Consider the following 25,410-nt stretch of genomic DNA (forward strand, 5'->3'; position numbering starts at 1 on the left):
ACACCTATTCATGTGTACTCCCATATTTGCAGGGAGTGTAGGAGGAAGATGTGTTTCACATGGAAAGTATATCTTCACACAGGGAAGAGTAGTTTAGAAATTGTGCACACTTTGCCTAATCTTGCAATCGTCCTCCCCCAGATAAATTACATGAGTACATTATGAGGGAAGTAGGAATGTATTTGAAAAATGTAATTTTACTATGATTTAAAAGCATATTCCTGAGGAGTTTTGTACATCCCAAAAATGTGGAAAGCTGTGGAAAGTTAATGGACAAACTTCCAACTAGTATTCGTACTCTCTTGCTGTTAATATACTTTTCAGTTTGTACATTTTCTAATAGAGGCCACAGTCTAAGTGTCAATTATTCTAGTGATAGACATACATCACATAATTATTATAAAATATTCCCCTCTTTTGAATTCAACAGACTGTATGTCGTTTGTGTGTATGCAAATTTGCAAATCGTATTTTTGATAATCCTTTCTGCAGTAAGTATTTAGCAGAGGAATAAAACGTATCTTCCACATTTCATGCAATGTGTTTTGCACGTAAAGAAACACACCACCTTTGCGCCAGTCACAAGGACAAAGCAAAGAGTTTTGTGGACATGTTTAAACTAGCTATGCGTAATTGTCACATGAACGTATTGATTTTCTCAAGACCTAATAGAAGTTAATTGTAATTGTAATTGTGTTCATATAGAGCTTACTCTACCCCTGAAGAGGTATTGAAGCGCTTTTCGGCGAGTAGCACTCTACTCCGGAACCCAGGAGGAATTAGTGGTGGATTAGTATAGGGATATATGAGTAAAGTATTAGTATTATTATGAGTTAATTTGAGCAGAGGATATGTGAGTTTATTAGTTGAATTGACTAGAGTAATGGAAGGATAGAGGAGGGAAGAATCCACAAGTGTTAATTGGGAGTTTATAGTAATAGGATGAGGCTTGGGATGAGTAAAGGAGAAATGGTAGAGGGAAGAATCTGTGGAAAGGGTTAGGGAGATCATAGTAGCAGGAGGGGTCTTGAATGAGTCCAGGGTGAGATAAATGAGGACAAATTTAGAATTACACTTCCTCAAACCCCAGTAGTGAAAGAATTATGATGAAGTACATAATAACAGATTCAAACAAGTCTTGGTGGACTACAGACAAATTATTGAGGGTAAAAACATTTTTTACGCCAATAAGATTTCCAAAGCCTCTAATATACAGAAAAAGGTTTCTAACATTGTAAACACATTTTGTCTCTTTCTGGTTATACTCTGTCAAGAATTCTGCAAGAAGTTAAATAACTTTCTTATTGATAAAATAGCAGCAATCCGAGAAAGCATTACCAAAATACAAATCAAGTTGAATCACTACAGAATAAATGTAATACTATATCTACATCTAAACTTCAAGTAATATATATTGAAATACTAAAAAGTCTGATGACGAAAGTAAAGTTCCCTTTCGATTGGTGATCAATTCTGCAGGTATCGAATCCTTGCTGACTATCACTCACACAGGGCATTGTACCACCCTAATCCCATTGTTTAAGAAACAGGGTGAGGATGCTTTCCTTCCTAAAAATTATCGGCCCACTTCTTTGCCAACTTATAATGCTAAATATTCAAAGCCCACGTAGCACATGGTACATGAAGTCATGTAAAAACCTCCATCTACATTGATCCCTTAATAGCTGTTTTCCATTCTGTACATAGTACAGAGTCTGTTCTACTGTAGGTTATGGGCATTCCTAGAAATTAGACTGATGAGTGGTTAGTGTCAGCACTTGTACTATTGGACATGTCAGCATTCTTTGACATGGTCAACCCTGATAATCTGACAGACCATGTTGAGGAGGTAGACCTTTATGGTCCCCCTTTGAATTAGGAGAATAATTTCTAGAAGGTTGTGCACAAGAAGAAAAATGTTGGCTTTTTTAGGCAGCAAGCGTGTCTGTAAACTTTGGAATCCCTCAAGGCTCTTTTTTATTCCCTCACCTATTTAATATTCATGTCCGGAAGTTGCCCTGCTCTACATTGGGAAGTGTTGCCATTGCAAATATGGTGTTTCTTCCCAGATGTCTTTTATGTGATGCAGAACTCTCTGCGCCCACTGCATCAGGCCAGTTTTAGAAAGCTGAACAGTCTACTGGTTTAGCTAGTTTTGGCTGGAAAGAGAAGTCGTATGGCACTCAACACCCTCAAGCAGATCAGGAAGAGTGTGGGGTAGGATTATTTAACATGGAACTATATTATTATGCAGCACATATACAATATGCATGAAAATGGGCAGCAGATATGGATAATTATGAGAGACGTACGGATATACCCCTGACGGAAATATTGATGAAGAGATTAAATGTTAAATGTGGGACGGGAATACCCTTTTCTGGTGCAGCATACCGCCCAAATTTGCAAAATAATACTTTTCAAAGTCTTGATGCGTCCTGCATTCTCCGGAGATCTAAACATGTAAATTGCACACTGGCAAGTAGGAGGGAGTCGATTTCTAGGTGACCTATATGCCGGGGAGTGATTTATCTCCTTCCAGGAGGCACCAGAGACTTTCTCTGTGAGGAAGTGCCAGTATCTAAAATATGCAAAAATTGAATGGACTGCTATGGAAGTTTGGACTTAATTCCAGAGGCGCCCTCCAGATCGGAGACCTTACATGTCCTCCTTGGTATGGGACAGGGTGGGCACTTGACTTTCTGGATATATAAAGCCTGCAAAACAGACAGGCCTAAGAGAGAGCTTAAAGTCAAAACACCATGGAGTGACAACTTGGATGGGCAACTCACATAGTGAAGAGGATAACCTGTGGATTAATTAAAGAGGTTGCTGGTGGTGTAAGATTCAAATTAATTAATTTCTATTATGTACATCATACCTATCTTATGCTGTTCAAATTGAGCAGAATTTACATGGGTTGTCTGTGGCTTGTCCTCGATGGGGCCAGGGACGTGCCACCTTTGAACACGTGGCATGTTGTTGCAATAAAGTTTTGACCTACTAGCGAAAAGTGGTGGGGCGAATACAAGGGGCAACATGGATTGTCCCTGATCTTTCCCCTTGGCAATGCCTGCTGGGTATCATGAGTAAACCCATAAATAGGAAGACGTAATATAAATTTCCTCACCTAGCTCTTATCTTAGCGAAAAAGTGTATAGCCATGGGCCGTCTGGGGACTAAAGGACCAACAGTGACACTTTGGGTAAGAGACACAGTGGAATGGGCACCTGTAAAGGAGGCACATATCAGGATGTCTCAAAGAGATGTGAAGATAAATGAGAATTTAGGATTATGGGGAAACACAATGGCAGCATTTGAGGAGGCGGAGAATGGGGGAAGAGATCTTGACTCTGCCTTTTGCATCAGAAGGGGAGTCCTAAGAACCCTCATGCTAAACATGACCTTGCAGGGGGAAGAACAGGATAAACAGGTTGGGATGACAGTTTATCCACGGGTAACGGAAAGAAAGCGTACTCTGTTGTACAAATAGAGTAGGGTGAGAGAATACCGTACCTGATGAACATTGATGGACAAAGGACATTGATGGCAAAAGGACATATATGCTCTCAAAACTTGTAATAAGGCACTTGAATAGTGGGTGGCGGGCTTTATGACACAGTTGTTCCAGTTTTGTATTGGTAGATTACCGATTACTATTGTATTCAAGATTAAAGAAAAAGGAATTTATTTATATATATATATATATATATATATATATATATATATATATATATATATTGTACGACGAAAAAAAACGATATTTCGTTGTAAAGGCATTCCTGATAAAATCATTAGCAATAGGCACCATTCACCCTACATCCCTCACCCCACCCCCCCAACCCCACCCCAAAACCTAAAACCCCCTGACCCCCCACCCACTCCCCAAAACCAAAACCGCCCCACCCCCCAACCCCACCCCAAAACCTAAAACCCCCTGACCCCCCACCCACTCCCCAAAACCAAAAACGCCCCAACCCCACCCCAAAACCTAAAACCCCCTGACCCCCCACCCACTCCCCAAAACCAAAAACGCCCCACCCCCCCACCCCACCCTAAAACCTAAAACCCCCTGACCCCATTCCCCAAAACCAAAAACGCCCCACCCCCCAACCCCACCCTAAAACCTAAAACCCCCTGACCCCCCACCCACTCCCCAAAACCAAAAACACCCCACCCCCCCAACCCCACCCCAAAACCTAAAACCCCCTGATCCCCCACCCACTCCCCAAAACCAAAAACGCCCCACCCCCCAAGCCCAACCTAAAACTTAAAACCCCCTGACCCCCCACCCACTCCTCAAAACCAAAAACGCCCCGCCCCCCAACCCCACCCCAAAACCTAATACCCCCTGACCCCCCACCCCCTCCCCAGAACCAAAAACGCCCCACCCCCCCAACCCCACCCCAAAACCTAAAACCCCCTGACCCCCACCCCCTCCCCAAAACCTAAACTCACCACTTACCTTCCCCAACGCCCTTCTTTGTACCTTAACTACGCATGTTCGTTGTTCAGAACATACGTAGTTAAGGCACAAAAAAACGGAGTCATGGTTAAAAAAAGCGTTGTTGTGCTTTCGTTAACCACGACTTTCGGGAAAAAAAAGTCGTAAAAAAGGATGTTTCCCATATATATATATATATATATATATATATATATATATACAAAACATAATTTTTCCTGGACAAAAGCGCACTCCCAATAGGTTACAGTTTGTATTTTATTTCGAAAAATAGCAAAACTCTCCCTCATTCATGCCTATGCGTGTAACTTGATACGCACTCACTTGTGCCCTACGGTCATCAGCAGCAAACTACTTAATGATATGCCAAAGAAATAAGGAAGACATAGATTCTTTGTGCAAGCACCTGCTTTTAGGAACTCTCTTCCTGATAAGTTACGAGCTGAGATGGACTTAAGGTTCTTCAGAAAGGAAATAAAATCCGGGCTCTTCAAACCAGCCTACATCGGCTGAAACTTTTCTCCCTCTGTGTTCTTTTTCATTCTATCACCTATTCATTCAAAGAAACAGATTATCTAACATCAAGAAACCATCCATGAACATGTGCTATATCAGGATTGCATCGCACAGCACAACACATTCTGCTTAAGAGCTGAGACAACCTCAGCATTGGGATAATACGTAGCTCCTGTCCATGTAGAGCTAGATCCATATCAAATGTTCACCACAACTGCTGACTAATTAAATTATTCCCATTTAGATGAATTGTATGTACATTTATCTTGCATCGATTTCTTGGAAATCTTGATGATATCTGGCTCCCATATTTAATACTCAAGCATAAAGGTTAAGCAACAGTTTTTGACTTATTCAGCTGAAGCAGAAGGAACCCCAATAGAATTACCTATATATAATCACACAGTGTGTTATTGTGTTAGTGATAGAGTTTGATCACAATTAGACACAGTTACCCATATATTCCAAGCATCTTCAGGAATGAAATATTGAACAAGGACATTCTTAATCGCAGAAAAGAGCTCCGAGCATTAAAGATCACGAATGGTTTGCAGCATCTTGGAAATGTATGTTGTTTCTAAACTTACAGTAAGTGCAGTACAGTTATAAACCCATTTCAGCAAAGAACAACTGAATGAGATTGGAGAAGGAATGCCACAAGAGTAGTCATTTGATAATTTGTTATTGTCTGTGCAAGTGAAGAGCAGTGGTAACAGACATTCCTTGTCTCATTTTGTTCTTTAGGTGCGATTTTGGATATTCAGGAAAAGATTGTAAAGACAGTAAGTACTGCTTAGTTCATCCTAAAATGTGTCTAGAAGCGCTGTCATCCCCGTGTTTGCAATGATGTGCAATTTGAGTGAATATGCACTTAGGTGTCTAGCCGATATCTCTCAGGCTGCATGCATATTTAGGAATTAATTTTCACAGACTTATGGTTTACAACTACTTAGGGTAACATACAGTGGTGGCTGGTGACTGAAAGCAGTGGTGGGGCACAAATACAAGACGGAATTGGACCTTGTGAGTGAGCCTCACTACCCACGTATATTTCCATTCACCTACTCACCCACTGCCTTTGGTCACCTACCCATTTACTCATCCACATTGTCATCCACTGAAATTCACACAACTCTTATACACAGACACCCACATTTTCTCAGCCACTCAGTCCAGCCCTGCAAACACTTATTCAAACAAACACACATTGCCTCACCCATCCAGTATCCAGCAGTTTCAGTGATAAAAGGTACACGTTTATTTGAGCTGCAGATTACATGTTTAATATGACATATCAGGTCATTAGTCTGCAGAAGAAATAAAACGACCATAACTAGCCATGATAAATTACTGGAACCAATACTGCCTTTGAAAGATGAAATCACCTACAGAGGCAGTGAAGGGAGAGGAGAGCTGAGAGAACAGATTTTTTTCTTATTGTCTGTAAAAAAGATAGAGCTCCAACTTACTTGTGTGCAGGGTTGTCTTTGGCATATTTATGACGTGAGGTCTTCAGGTCACACTCCTGTCTCCCAGTGAGCCCTGGATGGAGTTATTTATTGTATTTATTCCATTTCTCTACCGCAGACTGCTTGTAATGCAGGAAAAGGGGATTTTCTTTGCACAATGCCACATTCTTTTAATAAAATGTGACCTCTGGTACGTAGATCCTTCTGATCACACCCCACCTTTTGAGTAAATAGGAAAGGTTGATAATAATATCGGAGTGACATGAAGATTTCAGAAACCCGGGCTGAACAAAAAAATGCTCCAGGCTGTTTACTATCAGGGCTTCTGGTGGAGGAGGAGATAAGCCAGGGACGTCACTGCGTTCTGAGAAAACGTAAGGGCTTTGCGTGGGCAAGCCCTGTCAGCCCTACTGTGCAGCTTTCAGCCACATACTGACGCAGGCGTAGTCGGGCTTTTCGAAGTGCACAACTTTCACTCGGAAAATGTTGTGCAGAGAATGTTTTACTTTCATCATGTAATTATTAAATATATGCTTCACTAGAGAGACCAGAAAAGGCTAGGGGCACAGCCCCTTAGCCCTTGAACACCAGCCGCCCCTGGTAACATAGATCCGGATCCATCAGTTTTTACAATTAATCTGACTAAAGAACATCTGAAACAATTACATTTTGAAAAGTATAATGTGAAACCTTCTTGGGCAACTTGACTTCAGTGGCCTGGCAAAGTAATCATGGGCCCTCAGCAAGCAAGGGAAATGCCCCCCCAACTCCTATTATATGTGAATGAATCCACCTTCCCCTATACCTCGAGCTCAGAATAATAACATAATACATAAGCATTGCTACTTTCTGTGCGTCTTTGTCAGTTGGCATACTAAAACAGAGATAACAAGTGCAGGCATTTTTCCACCTGTTTGTGCTTACTAGTTGATTAAATTGGCATTATTCATCAAAAAGGGAGAACGAGTGACTAATGCCAAACAGTGTCAACAAAAAGCAGATAGAAAAAATAAGAAAAAAATATTGCACTCAGTAAATTGCAGCAGTTTATGAAGCAGTCAAACTCAACCAACTAGCATATAACTTAGGGCCTGATTCACAAATGTAAACATACACTTTTTTGGAAGTTTATGATTATTTGGTATTCACAAACTACAAGTTAAAAGCAGTGGTGTAACTAAACTGGACCCCCACTTTCAAAATACATGATGGGGGACCCCACGCTCCAGACTCAGTCAGGAGCACACAGCCAATGCTGGAGGGGGGCCCTCGAGCTCACGGGGGCTGCGGGGACTTTTGTTATGCCACTAGTTAATAGTAATTTATGACTGCGTAGGCTCCACAGTGGGGGTGAGAACTCCGCCCATAAAGAGTTAGTTCAGGCCTATTTTTATGTGAAGTTCTCTGCCCTGACAGTTGTAAACCTACTATGAACCTGTAGTTTATGAATACCAAATAAACATAAACTTACACATAATTGTAAGTTTACCTTTGTGAATAAATTATTGTATTTTTTTTTAGATATTTTCTAGTATTTCTGATGTCTAATTGCTTTATCTATCATGCTATCTAAAAGATGCTTAAAGGATACTTCATGCATACAAGTTACATGTTTTTTTTTTCAGATTTCCTGCTCATTCTTGTCATAGTCGGTTCTGTTTTAGGAGCTCTTCTCCTCGGCTTATTGGGAGGAGTCATTGGTCTATCAGTAAAGTATGTTTTATTCTCACAAATTTCAATTATATTGTGCAAAACTGCAATGCTTCTCGTTCATTGAGATTGAGACAACTGGAAGAAATATTTTCAATCGCAATGCATAATAGTTTTAAATATACTAAGTTTTAAATTTGATTTTCAGTGAGATGTACTGGTGTATATTTTTTCTGGTTGATTCGAATAGTCACACCAGGCCCTAAAAGACAACTCTTCTTTATGCACAAATCTACCGGTTTGCATTGTAAAAATTCAGGAAAGTGCAGTGTAATGTCTTCTATTTCATAATCCCCTACTTTTTATATTCCATTGTAATTGGACATTTAAGTCAACGTTTTTGGTCAATGGCTCGCTACGCAGGTACATCTGCTGCATTACATAGAGCAGCAAGTTAGACATTGCAAAGGATTGGCTCCTTCCATGTACTGATTCATTGGCAAACAAGACAAAAAATGTTTAAATACCACGAGTAAAAATCGTAAAAAATGACCTTGTGAAAACTGCAAGCTATGCAGGTTGAGGGTTTAAAAGTATAGTTATATCTCTGGTTATGTAACTGACCCATCAACTGCTGCTTAAAGTCAATCACACGATTCCTTTCTCTAGTTATTAGCCGGAACAAAACTGGTTTCTTTGCAACCTATTCTTCAACCCTTGCCTTAAAGACAGTTCCTTAGTTTGAATGTACCCAGCTTCAGTACTCGTGTCCTCATCTTTTTGTTCACATTCTTACTTAGGCTCCTTATCCACAAGTTGTGTTTCAGCTCACACATTTAACATAATGAGCACAAACAATATCCCTCAGATATTTGCATTAAATTTTTTCTTTGGAAATCCTAAAATATGATAATAGTCACAAACGTATTGAGGTCTCAAGACATCCTCTCTGTATTTGAACCCACCTATACCCGAAGAAGGGGTCACCTAAATCGAACTACAAAATAACCAACAATATTTAAGTATCTGGGAAAAGTGTTCATATAAGGGGTAAATGCAGTATTGCTTAATGGGGGCTATAAGCAGTCAATTTAATGGCCAGTGTTAAGTGGTTCACTGTAAACACAGAAGCACTCACTGTTAGTGGTCATTATAGGGAAGGGTCAGTCATAAACCAGAAGTAAGGAAGTGCCAGAGCAGCAGCTACCTCAAAATACCGAAGGATGGCCCACACTTGCCACTTCATTTTGATAAACATTCCCCCCAAAGTGTACAAGATGTTGCCCATCATCTGTCTATGATTTAATCTGCACCTCTGTGCTCAGCTAAGCACATTGGTCAGGAGATAGACCACCACACTCCTCAAATCTTCACTGGCTCGCTTAGTAATATGTCAGTTCAAATACTGACAGTAGACATTTCAGTCTATCACCTGACCCAGTTCAAGTCGATTCAGTACACTACTTCCTCAACTAATCAACAAAGTCCTCACTTTTCATATTTCAACATGCCTTCAAGGTCCCTCCTGGACAGAGTTTACATCCTGATCACTCATAAATTGCTGTCACTCATAAAGCACTCACTAGGCAGTTTCAGGAAACCCATTTAACATCTTTTACTTCACCCTTGAAGCAGTAAAAAGTGTGCAGGTACTTTCCCCATTATCCATCTTTGTTGTCTTCTTCAAGGCCCGCTGCGACCCTTTCTTTAAAGATGATCAGTCAGACTCCATTTGGGATAGAGGAGCACGGGGCCGACAGAGGCTAGTAAGACTTCAAGCCTGGTGGTTGAAGTCATTTGCCACAGATGTTTTGGGCTTCATCATACTATGGTGCTGCAACACAGGGCCAAATACAACTCTTTCTACGCATGACTTTCAGTGTAGCGAAGGCAAGCAGTCAATAGCTTCTCTGTGAAATCAGAACTCTGCACTCAACCAAAACATACAATAATGTATTGGCAAACCCATTGCATATCTTTTTTTAAAAGACAGTACTTTGACCTCAAAGTAAAACGAAGGGCTAGTAATCCAATATGAATCACAATGACAGGGTTGTAATTTCAGTTATAAGATTCACTATACTTTATACCCTCTCCCTGTTCTAGGAGCTCCCTGACATCTGCTGTCCCCAGCGTAGTATTTGCATAGACAGTACTAAGGTACACGAGATGTTCAACTCAGATCAACAGCTCTAACCCAAGATATTTACTTAGAAAAAGTAATACGTCCTTGTGCCAGATTCCTCTGCTTTTAGTTTGTTATTCTATTTGTAGGCTAAGCCCTGCTTTTGTAGCAGACCTTACAGCGTGGCAGGCGCTACTTGTGCCCCCTCTTCACAGTGACAGCTACTCACTGTAGGGCCCTCCACGGAGACCACCCTTTGGAACAGGAATCATTGGATGAGTCACTACAGCAGTTCCTGAATAGTGGCACAGCATCTTTGGCAGTTGTGGCCCTCCCTGTTGAGTGCATGCAGGTACCCAGTCAGCAGTTTTGGCCTCCAGGACAATATCTGTGATGCTTATTCAGCAACTGTGGCCTTCCAGACCAATCAAGCTCCCACTTCAGCAGCAACACTGCTCCTCTTCTTCAGCATCTACAGTAACAGCACTGGTTCCTGGACCCACAGCTGGCTGTCAGATGAATCAGAGGAGTCAGCAGAGTCAGCATATCAAGAACCACTCAGCGAGACTGGGATTCCTCCTCATAGTTTAGATCACTCTTAGCTACGCTGTCTAAGGCAGTCAGCTTTGTCTGGATAGTCCTCTTGCCGGAGCAAACTTAGATTATCCTTCTGAACAGTTTCTCCTACTAAAGGGATAGGCTCACTTCTTCACTATTTCAGCAGGCAGGCTTCTAAGAGTGAGGCAGATCCTCAACTTCTCCAGAAGAAAGAAATTAATTCAAGTGATGTCCTCTCATCTCTGGAAGACTGCCTGTCATGCTGACCACCAGTCCTAGTCACACAATATCTCTTCAAACACTCTGCAGAGCACGTACCCCCTTTGTTATGAAGAACTCAAACAGGCACCAAGTTGGGTGGTTTGGATCTCGCATTACTTTGCACATTTTTCAGGCCAAGGTTGTGGATCCACTGCCTTAGGCCTCAAAACGTTTTTAGGGTGTCATTGTCTCTCAGGCACAGTTTTTGGGCAAGATGATGGCTCTCAAAGCATGTGACAATGGGACTGTCTCAAAGCAGAAATATCTTGAAACAAGTGCAAAGTAGAGTGTGAGATCTCTGGACTTAGCTGATAGTAGTTTTCCTGAAGGAAGGCCATGGCTAGAAACATCCTCACCTCGAACTGCATAAACTGCAGTCCTACCCCTCACTGGTACCATCTATTAAATGGCAATCCTCTATCTTGTACTCTGCTAAACCAGGTGCAAAATAGATTCCTTGTTCTTGTACTTTGACTATCACAACACACTGAGACAGATTTACAAGCCTATTGCTCTGGGTTTGCCTCACAAAAGTGATGCAAACCTGCACAGAAATCTTTTTGTTGGATTAGTTGACTAACAGTAATGCAAAGCAGTGCACAGAATGTCAGTATAAGGTTCTGGGTTTCACATCACAGCTGAACGTTATATGAGAGGAGCCAGTAGTCTTGCTTCTTCTTGAGACAGAGAAAAAAAGACCTATTCATATCAAAGATTCATGAAACAAAATACAGTATGTTGCCACCACTGCTTTATATGATACACTTGGGGCACAGACAGTAGTCCTGTGCCCACTATCAGGGCATGCTACGTATGCCCCTCCAAGTCACTGAATAGGTTCCGGATCTCATTGAAGAGAAGGGAGCAAATGGCGGCTTGCAGGAAGAAATGCTTTTAAGTATAATAATGTCCCCAGCAGCAGAGTGGTGACAGTAGGCAAAGGTGACCACTACTGGAGCCACTTCTAAGACAAACTATTCTAGAACTAACGATGTTTACATGAGCACGACTCACACAAGACAGTAGCTCCCACCGCTCATGCTCAGGTAATGTCACAACAGATGTTAAACGTAAAAGCAAAACTTACATTATAAACTGCAACACATCTCCTTCCTTTTATAGCCAGTATCTAGAAGAGAGGTCAATCGATAAATAAACAGATATACACCAGTAAAGGGTATAACATAATAATAAAAACATAAAATCAACAACAACCAAGTGAGCATAAACTGATATAACTGCTACTGATATAACAACCTTAATTTACAATAAAATCATTTAATCCTTTCCATATTACAATTTCTCTTTTAGGACAACAGTCTGAGAGTTGTCCATTAGTTCGACTTTGTTAGTGGGTAGAGAATCGCTCCTTTTGCTTGATGAGATGGTAATCTCAACCTCCGCCACATTGGAAACCTTACTATTATTGACATTCAACTTATTCCCTTCATCAGACTAAGAATGAGATAATTTACATGCCCCAGAAGATATAGTTTCCTTTGATAATCTAACATTGGAATATGTAAAAGTAGAAAACTGTGAACTAAAATCAGAATCAAAAGCACCATGGCAGGTCTATTCATACTCCACTGACAGCCATTTTAAATTGTTACAGAAGATTAATGCTCAACCCAGTTGTTCCCAACTTCCTTCTGAGAGACACTTTAGTTTTAGCTAAATCATACTTGTCATTGAGATGTAAAATGGGTTGATTCTATTTAATCCACAAAGGAATGAGCAATGTTCTCGGTATTCAAGATAATGGGGCTTTACATATTGAACTTGCTCCCTCATTTAGCACCCTCATATCAATTCCCGTTGCTGACAATGAAGCTATTTTTTAAATTGTTCAGCCTCTAATTCTATACTCCACTTCCACTGACAAAACCACAAATCTTTTCTAAGAAATCATTCTACCCAACAAAGGCCCCAAATCCAAAAAATGATAAACACAGTACACCTAGCTGGTTAAAAAGCTTTAACTGGGGCTTCATGCACTAGAGGACCATTGGATCACTTCTCTGTTTGGGTCTACCATCAATGGAGTTTCCTGCCTGCCACCATTCTGTGAGGCATGATAGTCCTAGGCATTGAATGGAATCAGTAGCCCTGGAGCAAAGGGAATAAACTCCTCGTATGTGACGGCTGTTGTTTTCTTTGTTATTCAGAAATAATCTCCTGCTTTGGAGTGTGAGAAAACAAAAAACTGTGACTAGCGAAATACAGCAAGGTGTAGGTATTATATGGTATGACTAGGTAGTCTTACCATGGAATACCAACACAGTACCCAGTAGTGGACCTCAAATTCACTCTTGGTAAACCCTAGCTCAGTCCTCGTAGTGTGGCAAAGAGCAGTTAGACTACTTCGAGGAACATGTGCAAAGCATTTCACGTTACCAACACAGACGATATGTAAATGATATGACTCAACAGAAATCCCACACCATTTTAGAAAAATAGTTTACTCTTTAATCTTACTTTAGACACCAAATCAAACTTAGCAGCTTTTGTACAACCGGAGTAGCGGCATTTTGAAATACAGTTCGTTGTAGGTTTAAAGGGTTTCCATTGATGTCAAAGGGAAAAATAGCAGTGTGCACACGGGCACTTGTAGGGTGAGTTTGGGCGAACCCATGGGAACTTAAGGAACTGCTGGGACTCTAGGCCAAGAGTCAACAGTCAAACTTTTGTTACCTTTGCCAGGGAGTCCAGTTGCAGAGGTGACTTGGCTGTCCGTGGTGCTAAACAGTCCACAGTGGCTAGTGCGTTTTGCACTGCATTACAAAACTGGACTTGGAGGTGGACACACACTCTACCCTTCGGATGTAGAGGTCTTTGGGGAGCCAGGACCAGGACTCGACAGTTGGATCTTCACCATCTCATCTGGCAGCTCCGGGTGCAGAGGTGGACTCTAGCTGTCAATCACGGGTTGGTTGTGCCAAAGATGCTCAGCTGCTCCAGTCAAAGTCACTCCCTTCAAGCTGCAAACCCACAGGAGGGGGGTCGCTTGCAACATTGGTCCCTATCCTGGGGGGGGTGCTCTGGAGCCAGTGAACGTTATGTGGTTGTTGGTTTCCGGACAGGAGACAGACAAGCCTTGGCAGCCGCAAGTGTGTTCTACAGGCTTTCTGGAAGCTGGCGGTCATCTGGCAGGGAGTAGAGGCTTAAAACTTGGCACGGGACTCACCCCCACTCTTTAGATGCTGGACACCAAGGCCCAGATTTATACTTTTTGACACAAACCTGCACTAGGTTTGTGTCAAAAAGTTTACCGCCGGCTACCACTATTCGTAGACGGCAGCCGGACGTCATATTTAAGGAACGACGCTAGCCGGCGCTAAGGCCCGGTCAGCATCAAAATAAATTATGCTAACCGAGCAGGGGAGGTGTAGGGGAAACTGGGGGTTGTGTGTCAAAGAGTGGCGCTAGTCAGATTAGCGTCAAAAAAATAGACTCTAACCTGACTAGCGTCATTTTCTGGTGCACAACCCTTAGCAAAGACAGGAGTCATGCCCCCCAGCCCAATGGCCATGCCCAGGGGACTTCTGTCCCCAGGGCATGGGCATTGGACACAGTGCCATGCAGGGGGGCCCAAGTTAGGCCCCCCATGGCACTTAGAAAAAAAATAGAAAAACGTACCTGGACTTACCTTGGATGGGTCTCCCCATCCTAAGGTGACCTCCAGGGATGGGTGGTGGTGGCAGGGAGTGTCCCTGGGTGCAGGGAAGGGCACCTGTGAACTGCTCCCATGGTCTCTGACAATGGAAATGAGCCCACAGGTCCCCTAACACCTGCCTTGACCTAGGCATTAAATAATGGCGCTAAACAGGGTTAGCACCATTATTTAAGGTCCTCCTCCCATGCGTCATTTTTGCACAGAAGGATAAATAAGGCACAAATGCCTTTGAGTCATTTTCTGCCCGGGAACACCTACCTTGCTTCTCATTGACGCAAGGTAGGCTTCCATGGTAAAAAAATGACGTTAACTCCTATATTTTGAAGCAAGACGGGTCTAGCGTCAAAATATAAAGATGGAGTTAAGTTTGCACTGGATCTGCATCAAAAAATGATGCAAATCAGGAGCAAACAGAGTATGACTATACCCCCAAGTTTCTTTGGGCTCAGGCACTCAGAATCTGTCAGGTCATAGTTCTTCGATCTCAGCCCTTCTTTACTCTTGCAGTTTACAGGGGACTGGTGGCACCAGTCAGGGGAGTCTTCCTTGGAGTTTTGGTGTCCACTGGGGCCCCTCTGGTTGAGACCAACAAGTTTTCACCTCCAGCACACGTCGAGCACTCGGTTCCAGTTCGGGTCCCCTCAGGTCACTCTTCTTCGCAATGGGGATGGACTCCCGGTCCTGTTGTTGGTGCAGACGTCTCTTTGTGCTTCTTTCTTCTTTTCCAGGTAAAATCTGAGTTCTAGGAGCCCCTTAAATCCTGGTTTAGAATGCATTTAAGGGTGTGAGAGACAGTGGCGAATGGGCTACTGTCCCTGCGGTTCGTCCGCCCCTGCAGTGATGACTTCCAGTGGGAGTACATCATTTATCTAACCAGAACCCACTATTCCTAGGGTCTGCCAAGATGTCAGAACCCTTCCTTGGCTGTGAAGACCTCCTAGCCCACCTCAAAGGTGTGGCAGTTTAAGGGATGGGCACGCCTCCTGCATAGCTTATTTCCCACCCTCCGAACCGGGCAGGCCAGGACAGTCTTTGTCCTCCAGTAGGGGGGACAGCTCTTGGCACATCAAAGATGGGGGAGCCTTTGAGGCTCACCGCCCTGATCCTAATCTTGCTAGCCAGCCTGGGAGGGAGGAGGTTTGACCTTCTTCCTGCCCAGGCCCTTTGTTCTCCATCCAGCTAAGGTGCTAACACCACCAGCAGGAGGGCAGACTCTTGACTGTGGTGGCAAAGGTTCAAGAGAGCCAGACAAAACAGGACAGGACTCGATAACTTGGTGGGCCCTCTCTAAGGGTGCCACCTGGCATCTGTTTTTCATTCTGGAACCTGTGCATCAGATTCAGGGTTAAAAAACACAGTGTTTGATACCAAACACGACAGGATTCTCCCGGGCCATTGCAGAGCTGGACATCTGAGCAGTGTTCAGATGCCAGCTCATGTTAACCAAGTGACCGCCGATTACTCAGGCCAGCATTGCAGTTTAAATGCCAGCACAGGGCATATGTGCTCCTGCACATATGTCCTCACTCATGGAACAGTGGCTGGAGGGGTCCTACTTTAGGGGTGACTGACCTGTCCATGGGCAGTAGCAGGGGCTCTGCCTGTGCTTGCCGCAAGCAGAGTCTCACTCACTTGTACAGGCTGACATGGCATCTCTGCAGTCTGTCTTTCACTTGGGTCACTCAGGGTGGCACAATAAGTGCTGCAGCTCTGGTGACCCTCTTTACTACTCTTGTCCTGGTTAACAGTTACTAGGGGCTTACAGGGGTGGTAAGGTTCTTGTGAATTGGCCTATGCTATTCAACATGTACTTTAAGGGAAAGAGCATTGGCATTGGGGCCGTATTAGCAGGCCTCAGTGCACTAACAGGTCAAGAACCACAGCATCTGACAGCAAAAGGTGGGGGGTGACTATCCAAAAGGGGGCACTTACAACACGAGGCTGAACACTGGCATCCAGTTACACTAGTTCTCTGCCTTTAGTACAACCCCTGCTTTGGTGAATGCACTGAATGCAAAGAGATCTCAGGTAGGCATGCTGCTATTGCCCAGCAGAGCAGGTGGTACCCACTGTCATAAATGGCTAGAGAACTCCTTGCCAGAATATGAATGACATTTTTATTTTGTAACATGTTCATGTCACGCACCCTCTCTTAAGTAGCTATTCCTGGTAAGGACACCACTTTAAATACATTTGGTGGTTTACCTACAGTCCCTCAATAAGAGCGGCCCATCAGTTACAGTGGGTCATTAATGGTAGTTACGAGGTCCATCAGAATTATAAAGTCAGCACGAGCACTGCTAGTGAATGGTATTTCAGATGAAGATATTTCTTGCTGCAAGCTGGGGAAGTCCCATGGGGAAATACTAGGAAAAGGATTGAAATCAGAACTGTAAGTTTTATTCATGTATGTTACTCCCCAAAAATGTATAATCACCAGTATTCCCCACTTTGAAATTTCATGGACTCACTGTGATGGTAATTCCTTCTGCGGAAATGCTGGGGATTATAATTGGCCACTCAGTGTTAAAAAGAGGGCCTCAGAGTATTCAGCATTATGTAATGGTACTGTGTTTTACCTTAATACAACCAGAAGTAGCTATTCTTACAGTGTTTTTACCACAAATTCACAAAAGAAAAATAACAATTGCACCATCCTATTTAAAAGTCTTAACTACTTTCTTTATGTTAAAGAGTGTATGTCTGCATTTGCCACCAGATCAAAGAGAAACAATAAGCCTTCCGAAAGAGAGCGATTGATAGAACATGAAGAGAACCCAGTTTTTGGTAGCGGCACGTCTACAAATGGCAACCTGTTTCCAAAAGTGAGAGCCAAGCCTACTGTGAATATGGATGTGGCAACAATGAATCCATATACAAGTGATGAGACTTTTCAGAGATCTGTGCCTACGCGAGATTATGACGATGACAATGTAAGTTTTCTATTGTTCTCCAGGGGTAAGCAATTTTAAAATAAAGGCCCTGATTTATACAATTGTATTTTGTAAGTTTGCGCCGCTTTTGTGTAAAAAATGACAGTAATGCGGCGCAAAAAAAGTATAAATCAGGGCCAAAGTATGCAGTACATGAGGATATGTGGTCAATTGCCCTATCAGATGATGGGCAAATCGCTTATCTACCTGTGCCTAAAATGTTAAATTTTATCTCTTACCCAGGCATACCAACATGGTGGCTTCTGACAATCCAGCAGAGACGTCTGTACTGGGGATGTTGTTATTTTAAGGCTGGTGAAGCCTCAATATGCCATAGAATTCCTCATCTTTCAGTAAGCCCAGGTGATATGGGAAGTCTTAGTCGGTAGTTGCCTGCTCCTTTTTTTTAAGATGGCAGTGTCAGATTTATTAGACTAACCTACTGTAGAGTAGTTTGACACCATAAAATAGCTGCAAGCTCAGCATACTCTGGCTTGATAGTCAGTGCCTGTCTGTTACCTACAACAATCTGTTTGCCTGGCATTCTAACATTTCTAGTTAGATCTTTGCAGACTAAGAAAGCAAAACATTGTAGAAAAACTTGCAGACTGCTATAGATCAGTGATGAGAGACCAGACACACCATTGTTACTTGTTTTTTTTTCTTTTCTATATTGAATTATGTGCTATTAATGCACAGTTAAATGAGGTATTTTTCTCCAAGAAAGGTGAAAAAAGTAAAATGTACTATGTGTAACAGATATTGCAACCATGTCAACAGAAGTAGATGCAAGTTGCTGTCTACTGGGCAAGCACTACAAAGCAGTCAGTAGACAGGATGACTTAGTGTGGGGATGAGCCATTTGAGTGCCAAAACAACCTTATTCACTCAATTAATTTGTCACTGTTATCACAAGATAATTGTTCCCCTTCTGAGTTAAAGGTTCCAAGCCAGATGTAAGCAATCCTATTATTAGCTGCACAGTAATCCACCACACGCCAGTTCAGTTGTTAACACTATTAGGTCATGCTAGGGGAGACTCAGTTATTGGTTTGAGACCCTCATGAGCATGTTATTATGCCCTCGTCTTCCCTCCACCACGGGAAGCTGTTTCCTCTGACTGGCTGTTGAAGCTTCCACTGCTTCTCCTTCTCTGACATTGATCTGGGGCAGGAAAGGTAAATCTGCCTCAAGATGCACCCAATGCCACAAATATAATAATCCACCTTCACAACCTACGCAGCTTACTCTTTCCTACTCCGGGGCAGTTGTCACTAAAGACTGATACAGAAAGAGCAGGTCATGTATGGCTCCTCCTCGATGTTGCCAATAAGTTACAAAAGAAGCTAGATCTGGAGGGGGAATATACAGAGTATGTTAGATTCCCAGAGCCCAGATTGAACTGGGGCATGTTAAGGGCTACAGCCACATGGGTTTTATTGTCACGGCTAGCCATCTGCAGTTAAACATATATTATGCCAGTTCTATATGTAGTACCTTTATCTTTCTAGGCAGTTGAGCTCTGTTAGAGCAAACCCTCTTCAGCCGTGAGCAGGAGTGGGTTGAGATGTCTGCCAATTGCATCCTTTATATATGGAGGCATCCTGGCAGAGCATGCCTGCACCTAAAGAGACTGCTTGACAAGCTTGCAAAAGTGTGTCATTGTCTCTATTGTATAGACGAAGCAAGGCATGCTTTAGGTGTTCACTCGGACGTCCCCTGCGAGTCTGAGCTTCTGCGCTTAAGTATCTAGTTTGTGAATTTCAAACACACATTTTTCTTCTGATTCGACATGAAAGATGGAGAATTTGTTTTGGCCCTGTTTTTCCTGTGTTAGAAGGCTAACTGGCCATAGTAACAAGTGCATTCGCCTCTCAAGACAGTAGAAGTGTATTGCCTGCATTCAGATGGTTTGAGGTTGGAGAGCAGACACCGAAGGAAGAAAAAATAGAGACAGGGCTTCTCTTTGAAATTCAGTGATGGCCTAGTTAGGAAGATGATGCTTATTACTGGTTTTCCTGAGCACTTCTGGGTTGGTTGAAGGTAAGTGTGAGAAGTGGGACTGCTGTTTCCTTTGTTAAGGGAGGAGGTTTTTAGGCAGGGCCATTAATTTTGTATGTCTGATTACTGCTTGAGGGAGGTTGAATGAAAGCCAGGTGCACAATCTTACACTTCATTATGTCTTTGTTGTGGTTGCTCCAGAGTGGAGGTAGCCCCAATGGCGCCTGACCTGAGAAGCATTACTTTTCATAAATTCACCAAACCAGACTTGGTTGTTCTTCATCCTATCTTGATCATCAGAAGGGAGGAGAGGAGCATCTCTAGCACACACATTTATTATGTCAGTATTTCCAGAGGTGGCACACTACCTGGAGGATTACCATGCCTCTCTAAATTAGATATTTGGTGTTCCCGTACACTTATTAGCTGGCCCCATCTACATGGTGCTGGGATATTGTCCGCATAGTCACAGTACTTCTGGATTCTGAACTAGCCACAAACACATAAAAGCACAGCTCTCGTATTTGGAGAAGGAGTCTCACTTTCACATTTTATGTACTGTTAGAGGTCTTTTTCTCAATCAGAATGAAGAGGCACTGCCTCCCTGCCACTGATCTGGAGCTCCCCATCTCCTATGCTTGGTGGTAGATAGCAATCAGTACAGGAGCATGTTAAATACAAGGGTTGGTATTCCTGTCAGAGATAGCTTGCAGTGTATCATTCTATGACTGCCAACTAGAATTTATCGGAACCTGCTGGGCATGACCAGGTTGGTGGTAGATATTTTAATATGGAGATTTAGACACATCCTTTCTTAAAGATTTCAAGATTTGTTTAGAGTTTTACTTTTCTAACCTACACATATATATACATATATTTCCCAGCCGCTCTTTGGGCACAGCCATGTATAGTGATACCCTCTCAACAGGGTAGTCTTTGGCATGGGTCACCCACAACAGAGTCGCAAGGAGATGTAAGCTTTCTGCAGTTATCTATCACCAGCCAAACTAAAAGAGTGATCAAGGGAGACAAAGGCCTGACTCCCATCTTAAGAGTCCATTCACATTGCAGGACGTAATCTGCAGTTCCTCTCCTCACCTCCAGCATATATCAAACAGTAGTTCTTCATGAACTCAAATCCTCAGCCTCTTGCTAGCAGAGTCATAAAATAATTTCTAAAAGGAGCCATGCCACGATCCTCCTCATGCCTCTATCTGGATCTCGAGAGACAAAAATTCAGGCAATACATTTCCACTGGCTGCAAAATCTGTCACCCTCCACCTTGTGCCATAGCCAACATGAAACATCCAAAATGGATCACATTTTGCTCTGTAATAATTATGTGAGCCGAACCCGAGGATGCACGTCAGAAGACATTTGCTCCAGCATTTACAGAATCTCCTTTTCAATATTTTTATAATTACCCATACATATTTTCTCACATTGCTATGATCTAATATTTACTGCTTTTTTGAGTGTGACCTAAAGCTCTTGATTTTTCTCTATATACACATCCTGTCTTTACTTTTTGTTTCAAACCCCTGAGCTGATCAGCTGACCTTGATGAAGAGGTGGTCTTCAGTATGCTAGCAGCAGACAGACTGTGAGTCTGATTCTAGTGCTGATCAAAAATACCTAAGGAGGAACAGTTTTCACATGCAAATAAAGTTGTTTCTTTCTACAGTCTTGCATCTCAAATTGCACACTGTCTCAAATATCTAAAGTAAAGCATGACAAACTGACCTTTACTTGGAATTCTTGAATGTTGCCTCTTCTTTTTGATTCCAAATGATGCTCTCTTTCACTTCTGCATGCGGTATACCTCCTCTCTCTGAGCACAGTCTACTCCAAGTCACAGGCATGTTTCCCTTAATCTCTACTGTTGAATTTCTGCAAATTGCACACAAGTCATTTACAAAATCACAATCTCTCCTTATTTGAAAGTCATACCCCTGCAATCTACCAATCCCTTATCTCCTCTAGTACATCTATTAATGCCACCACACATCTGCATAAATTCACATGCCCTCCCACTAATGGTCATACCTACCTCAGATTAGTTTAATCTACCACAGAAGCAATGGAATAAGTAAATGAAATGGATTGCTTGAACGCACAAGACTTGTTCCAGTAGAGAAAATAACCCTTAACATTGGATAAACCATCTGGCTACTCTGCTTGATACATGCGACATTCAGCTTAAATGTAGACAAATTAAAAATTAGCTCTTTCTCTAAACCTAATCTGTTACATTTTGGCATTTCCACCTTTGACGTGAAATGTTTTACCCTTCCTGAATATATGTCCATCAAGAGAAGAAACAACCATGCAAATCCTGGCAACAGATTCCTACCAAGATGAGTAAAATTGACAGACGTTTAGCACAAGAAAAACGCTTATTTTCCAAATGTCAAAAGCTAATCTTGAAAAACAGCGCAAGCAAAACAGTAAAAAATACATTCATTTAATGTTTCCCCCTTTGATAGAGCATACTGGGCATGAGAAAAATGGGCTGGGGTAGGGATCATGGATTATGGAAGAGTCTTCATAGCAGAACCGAACTTAACTGGGGAGGAAGGCAGCTGAAAATAACACGACTTAAAAGAAGAACCCTAGAAAGACAAATGCGGTCAAGGGAGTATGGAGTAACATTTTGAAAAAAAATGTAGTTGATTAATTATTGACATACATGTTTTTACACAGAAGAGTTACATAGCATCCAACTTCCTTATACAAATCTAGTACATATTTCTCTGTGACACAAATTATTTACTACATATGACGCTGCAGTTAGTGTACCTGTGTGCCTTAAACGTTGCTCATGCATTAAGCAGGTCGCTAACACAAGATAATAATGACCAAAGCTTATAAATAAAGTGCGTTTGCAGCCACGTGCACTAAAACAATATTTACAGAAGAGAACAAGTGAGTTATTTTTCTTATCTTTCTTGCTGCAAACTAGTAGGTAGCTAGTATTTTCAAACCACTGGTAAGAGAGAAATTCAGACAGAACTCTGGACTTTTCTCAAAACTTACCATTGAATACAAAGCACAACTGAAACAGCCAAGTCATTATTTTCCTACCTTGGATAAACATTCTGTTATCTTTTTACACATACCCACCTTTCAACTGTCCTAAAAGTGTATGTGGATGTATGTATATGACAGTGCTTGATTGATTTGTCAATAAAGAGGTGCCGGTGCTCAAAGCCCTTCTCTTAAACACGAGGCTGCTGTAATTAAATCTGCCATCATTGAATACTGAGGCAGCGTCATCCTGAAGCCAACTCGGGCCTCTTCAATCCATTTACGGCCACCCCTGCCCCTTCAGCTCATCCTGCAACTTTCTGCTTTCTCCTTCTATGACACTTTTAAGTTTTTCCTTCTTCTGTCTTTCCCATATGTGTCTTTTGCTCGCAGCAAATGCTTGAGGAATAAGAATAAGCCCCGGCCCTCACAAATAAGTACCGGTGCTCTGCACCAGAAAAAACAAGCACAAATTAAGCACTGGTATATGATAATTCTATAGCGCAAACCTAGCCAAACGGTAGCGGAGTGCTGTTCATGGTCAAAGGCAAGCTGGTGAGTAACAGGAGAGTAGGCTGAGTTGTGAATAGTTAATGCATTGTGATGTAGTGTTCTTTTTAAAAAAGTGACTTTTTCAACTCTTTCCTAAATTGGAGCAGAGTTGGGGGCAGACCTGACTGATACAGGGATGTTTTTGCAGATCCAGGGTGCATAGATGGATAAGGACTGTTGTCTTGTTTTATTTTACACTTCTTAGTCTGCAGTGTGATGGTGTTCTGGCTTGGGGGGGCGAAGTCGAGATCCACCAGAGATGGTCAACTTGTCTGCTTTGTAAACGAAGCAGCTAATTTTGAGGATGGTGTGGACTGGCAAGGGATGCCAATGGGTTTCCATCAATTTTGAAGTGATGCAATCATAATTCTCCGGGCCCTTGCTGGGACGTGCTGATGTGTCAGTAGGATGCCCCTATCAGTGCCTGTGCAGAGTCTGGGAGGCCATAGTTTAGAGCATTACTGCCATCCAGATGTGTGAGTGCAAGGGCTTCAACAGCAGTTCTGAAGTCGCTTTCTGGCAAAAACAGTTTGACTTACTATAGAGGAGAGGGTTGGTATGTTTTTAGCAATGTGTTCCTTGAGGGAGAGGCTAGTGTCCTAGGTGCACCCAAGTGATTTGGCATTTGGAGAGAGTTAGGGTTCGAAACCATCAAGGTACATGTCATTGAGCCAGATCTGTACTATATTTTGTTTGTTGTTCTTGGAAAATAGTAGAAATTCAGTCTTGGTTGGGTTAAGCTTCAGATATGCGCTAGTTATCCTGCATGGATGATGAGCAAGCAGTGGTTGAGGCATGGGATGTCTGAAGTAGTGGAGACATTCAAGCATATTGGTGAATCTTGATGTTTTTTTTCTGTGTGTAGGGCCCTTAAACAAAAGCATCAGTGTTGGTTATTTTCTAAATCTCTTCAACTCATGCCAATTGCCCTCCTAAATTCACAAACTTAGATAACACCAGGTATTCACTACTGCTCTGCACCCGCACACTACCTGCACCTGAAAAGCTATTGCCTAGTTCCTCCAAAGTAGTCCCCAAATCTTCCCTTGAGTCCAAATGAGTTAATAGGGTGGTGGGCAATGCCACAAAGATAATAACTCGACTAGAAAATCTGGACCTGCCTGTTCCATCAGAACCGCCAGCTGGACTTAGTAAACTTGGGGTGGTCTATTAGTATAGGTTTGTAGACATTATAAAGCAGAACACGAAGATGCAAAGACCTTCAATCCCTTCAGTAATGTAAAAGGAGGTATTTTGTGTTACCTTGCATGTGAACTCGGCATACCCGACCAGATCAAAAGGTGAAATATCACTTCTCCAGGAAAATTATGGGGAATCTCCCATGACAATAGGCTCGAGTTGTTTCCACAATGACTTAAACCAGGCCTAAAGCAATGGGCAGGGCCAAGTGTATCACTTAGCCATCTGAGAGAAAAAGCCTTGAGCTAGCAACAAATTAAGCACCAACAGATGGCATTGAAAAAACCTGCAGGGAAACATCAGAAGAGACATCACCGCCCACCCATTGCTTGTGGCTCAGTCACAAGAGTTGAAGTTGTAAGGGGCACCTACATTAGATTTAATGAGATGGAAGAGAACTCAATGGGCACAGAAGAAAGAGAAGGCATGACCAGTATTTTAAGTGTCAGTGATCACCTTAATTCACAGAGGTGGAAGAAGAATGGCACATTATTAGGTCTCCTAAGGACGGAAGAAAAAGCTGTCCTGAGGTTGCATCATTTCATCTAGGCTGCTCTTACAGCACTCTCTATGGGGAATATCAGAAAAGTGAGACCAATAGAAACAGTCAAGCCCAAACTGCCAAACAACATCCCTTGTGAAAGATACCAAACGTAACTCAGATCAGTGTTGGCCTTGGTGGGTTTCCTCATTGAGATGCAGCTTGATTTCTGGGATACTTACTCTCAGAACAAAGGCCTCAATCTGCTTCTTTGTCCACCAGGTCAGTTAAATATCATAGTGAACATACACCACAAAAATAATTGAATAAAAGAGATTGCCACATCACCTATCTTAAGGTCACCAGGGCACAATGAATTCTTAGTAGGAACAACCCTGAGAACTAGAAGGAATAACAATCATAATAATAAATACGTTCCTTCTAAACAGCAATTACTACTGTATGTTTGCCATTTAATAGTGCTGTAACTAACAGATGT

General features: G+C 42.3%; 1 protein-coding gene across 3 annotated transcripts in view; it reads left to right on the forward strand.

The window, feature by feature from the left end:
* MUC13 (mucin 13, cell surface associated) overlaps nt 1-25,410 on the forward strand; it is a 648,793-nt gene that overhangs the window by 614,613 nt on the left and 8,770 nt on the right. For all 3 annotated transcript variants that reach the window (XM_069224633.1, XM_069224634.1, XM_069224636.1), the window contains 3 exons: nt 5,723-5,760; nt 8,073-8,160; nt 17,437-17,650. In XM_069224633.1, coding sequence (XP_069080734.1) covers nt 5,723-5,760; nt 8,073-8,160; nt 17,437-17,650 — 340 coding nt within the window. The remainder of the gene's footprint in view (nt 1-5,722; nt 5,761-8,072; nt 8,161-17,436; nt 17,651-25,410) is intronic.

The sequence above is a fragment of the Pleurodeles waltl genome, chromosome 3_1 (genome assembly GCF_031143425.1).
Source record: "Pleurodeles waltl isolate 20211129_DDA chromosome 3_1, aPleWal1.hap1.20221129, whole genome shotgun sequence".
In the NCBI taxonomy this organism is placed as follows: domain Eukaryota; kingdom Metazoa; phylum Chordata; class Amphibia; order Caudata; family Salamandridae; genus Pleurodeles; species Pleurodeles waltl.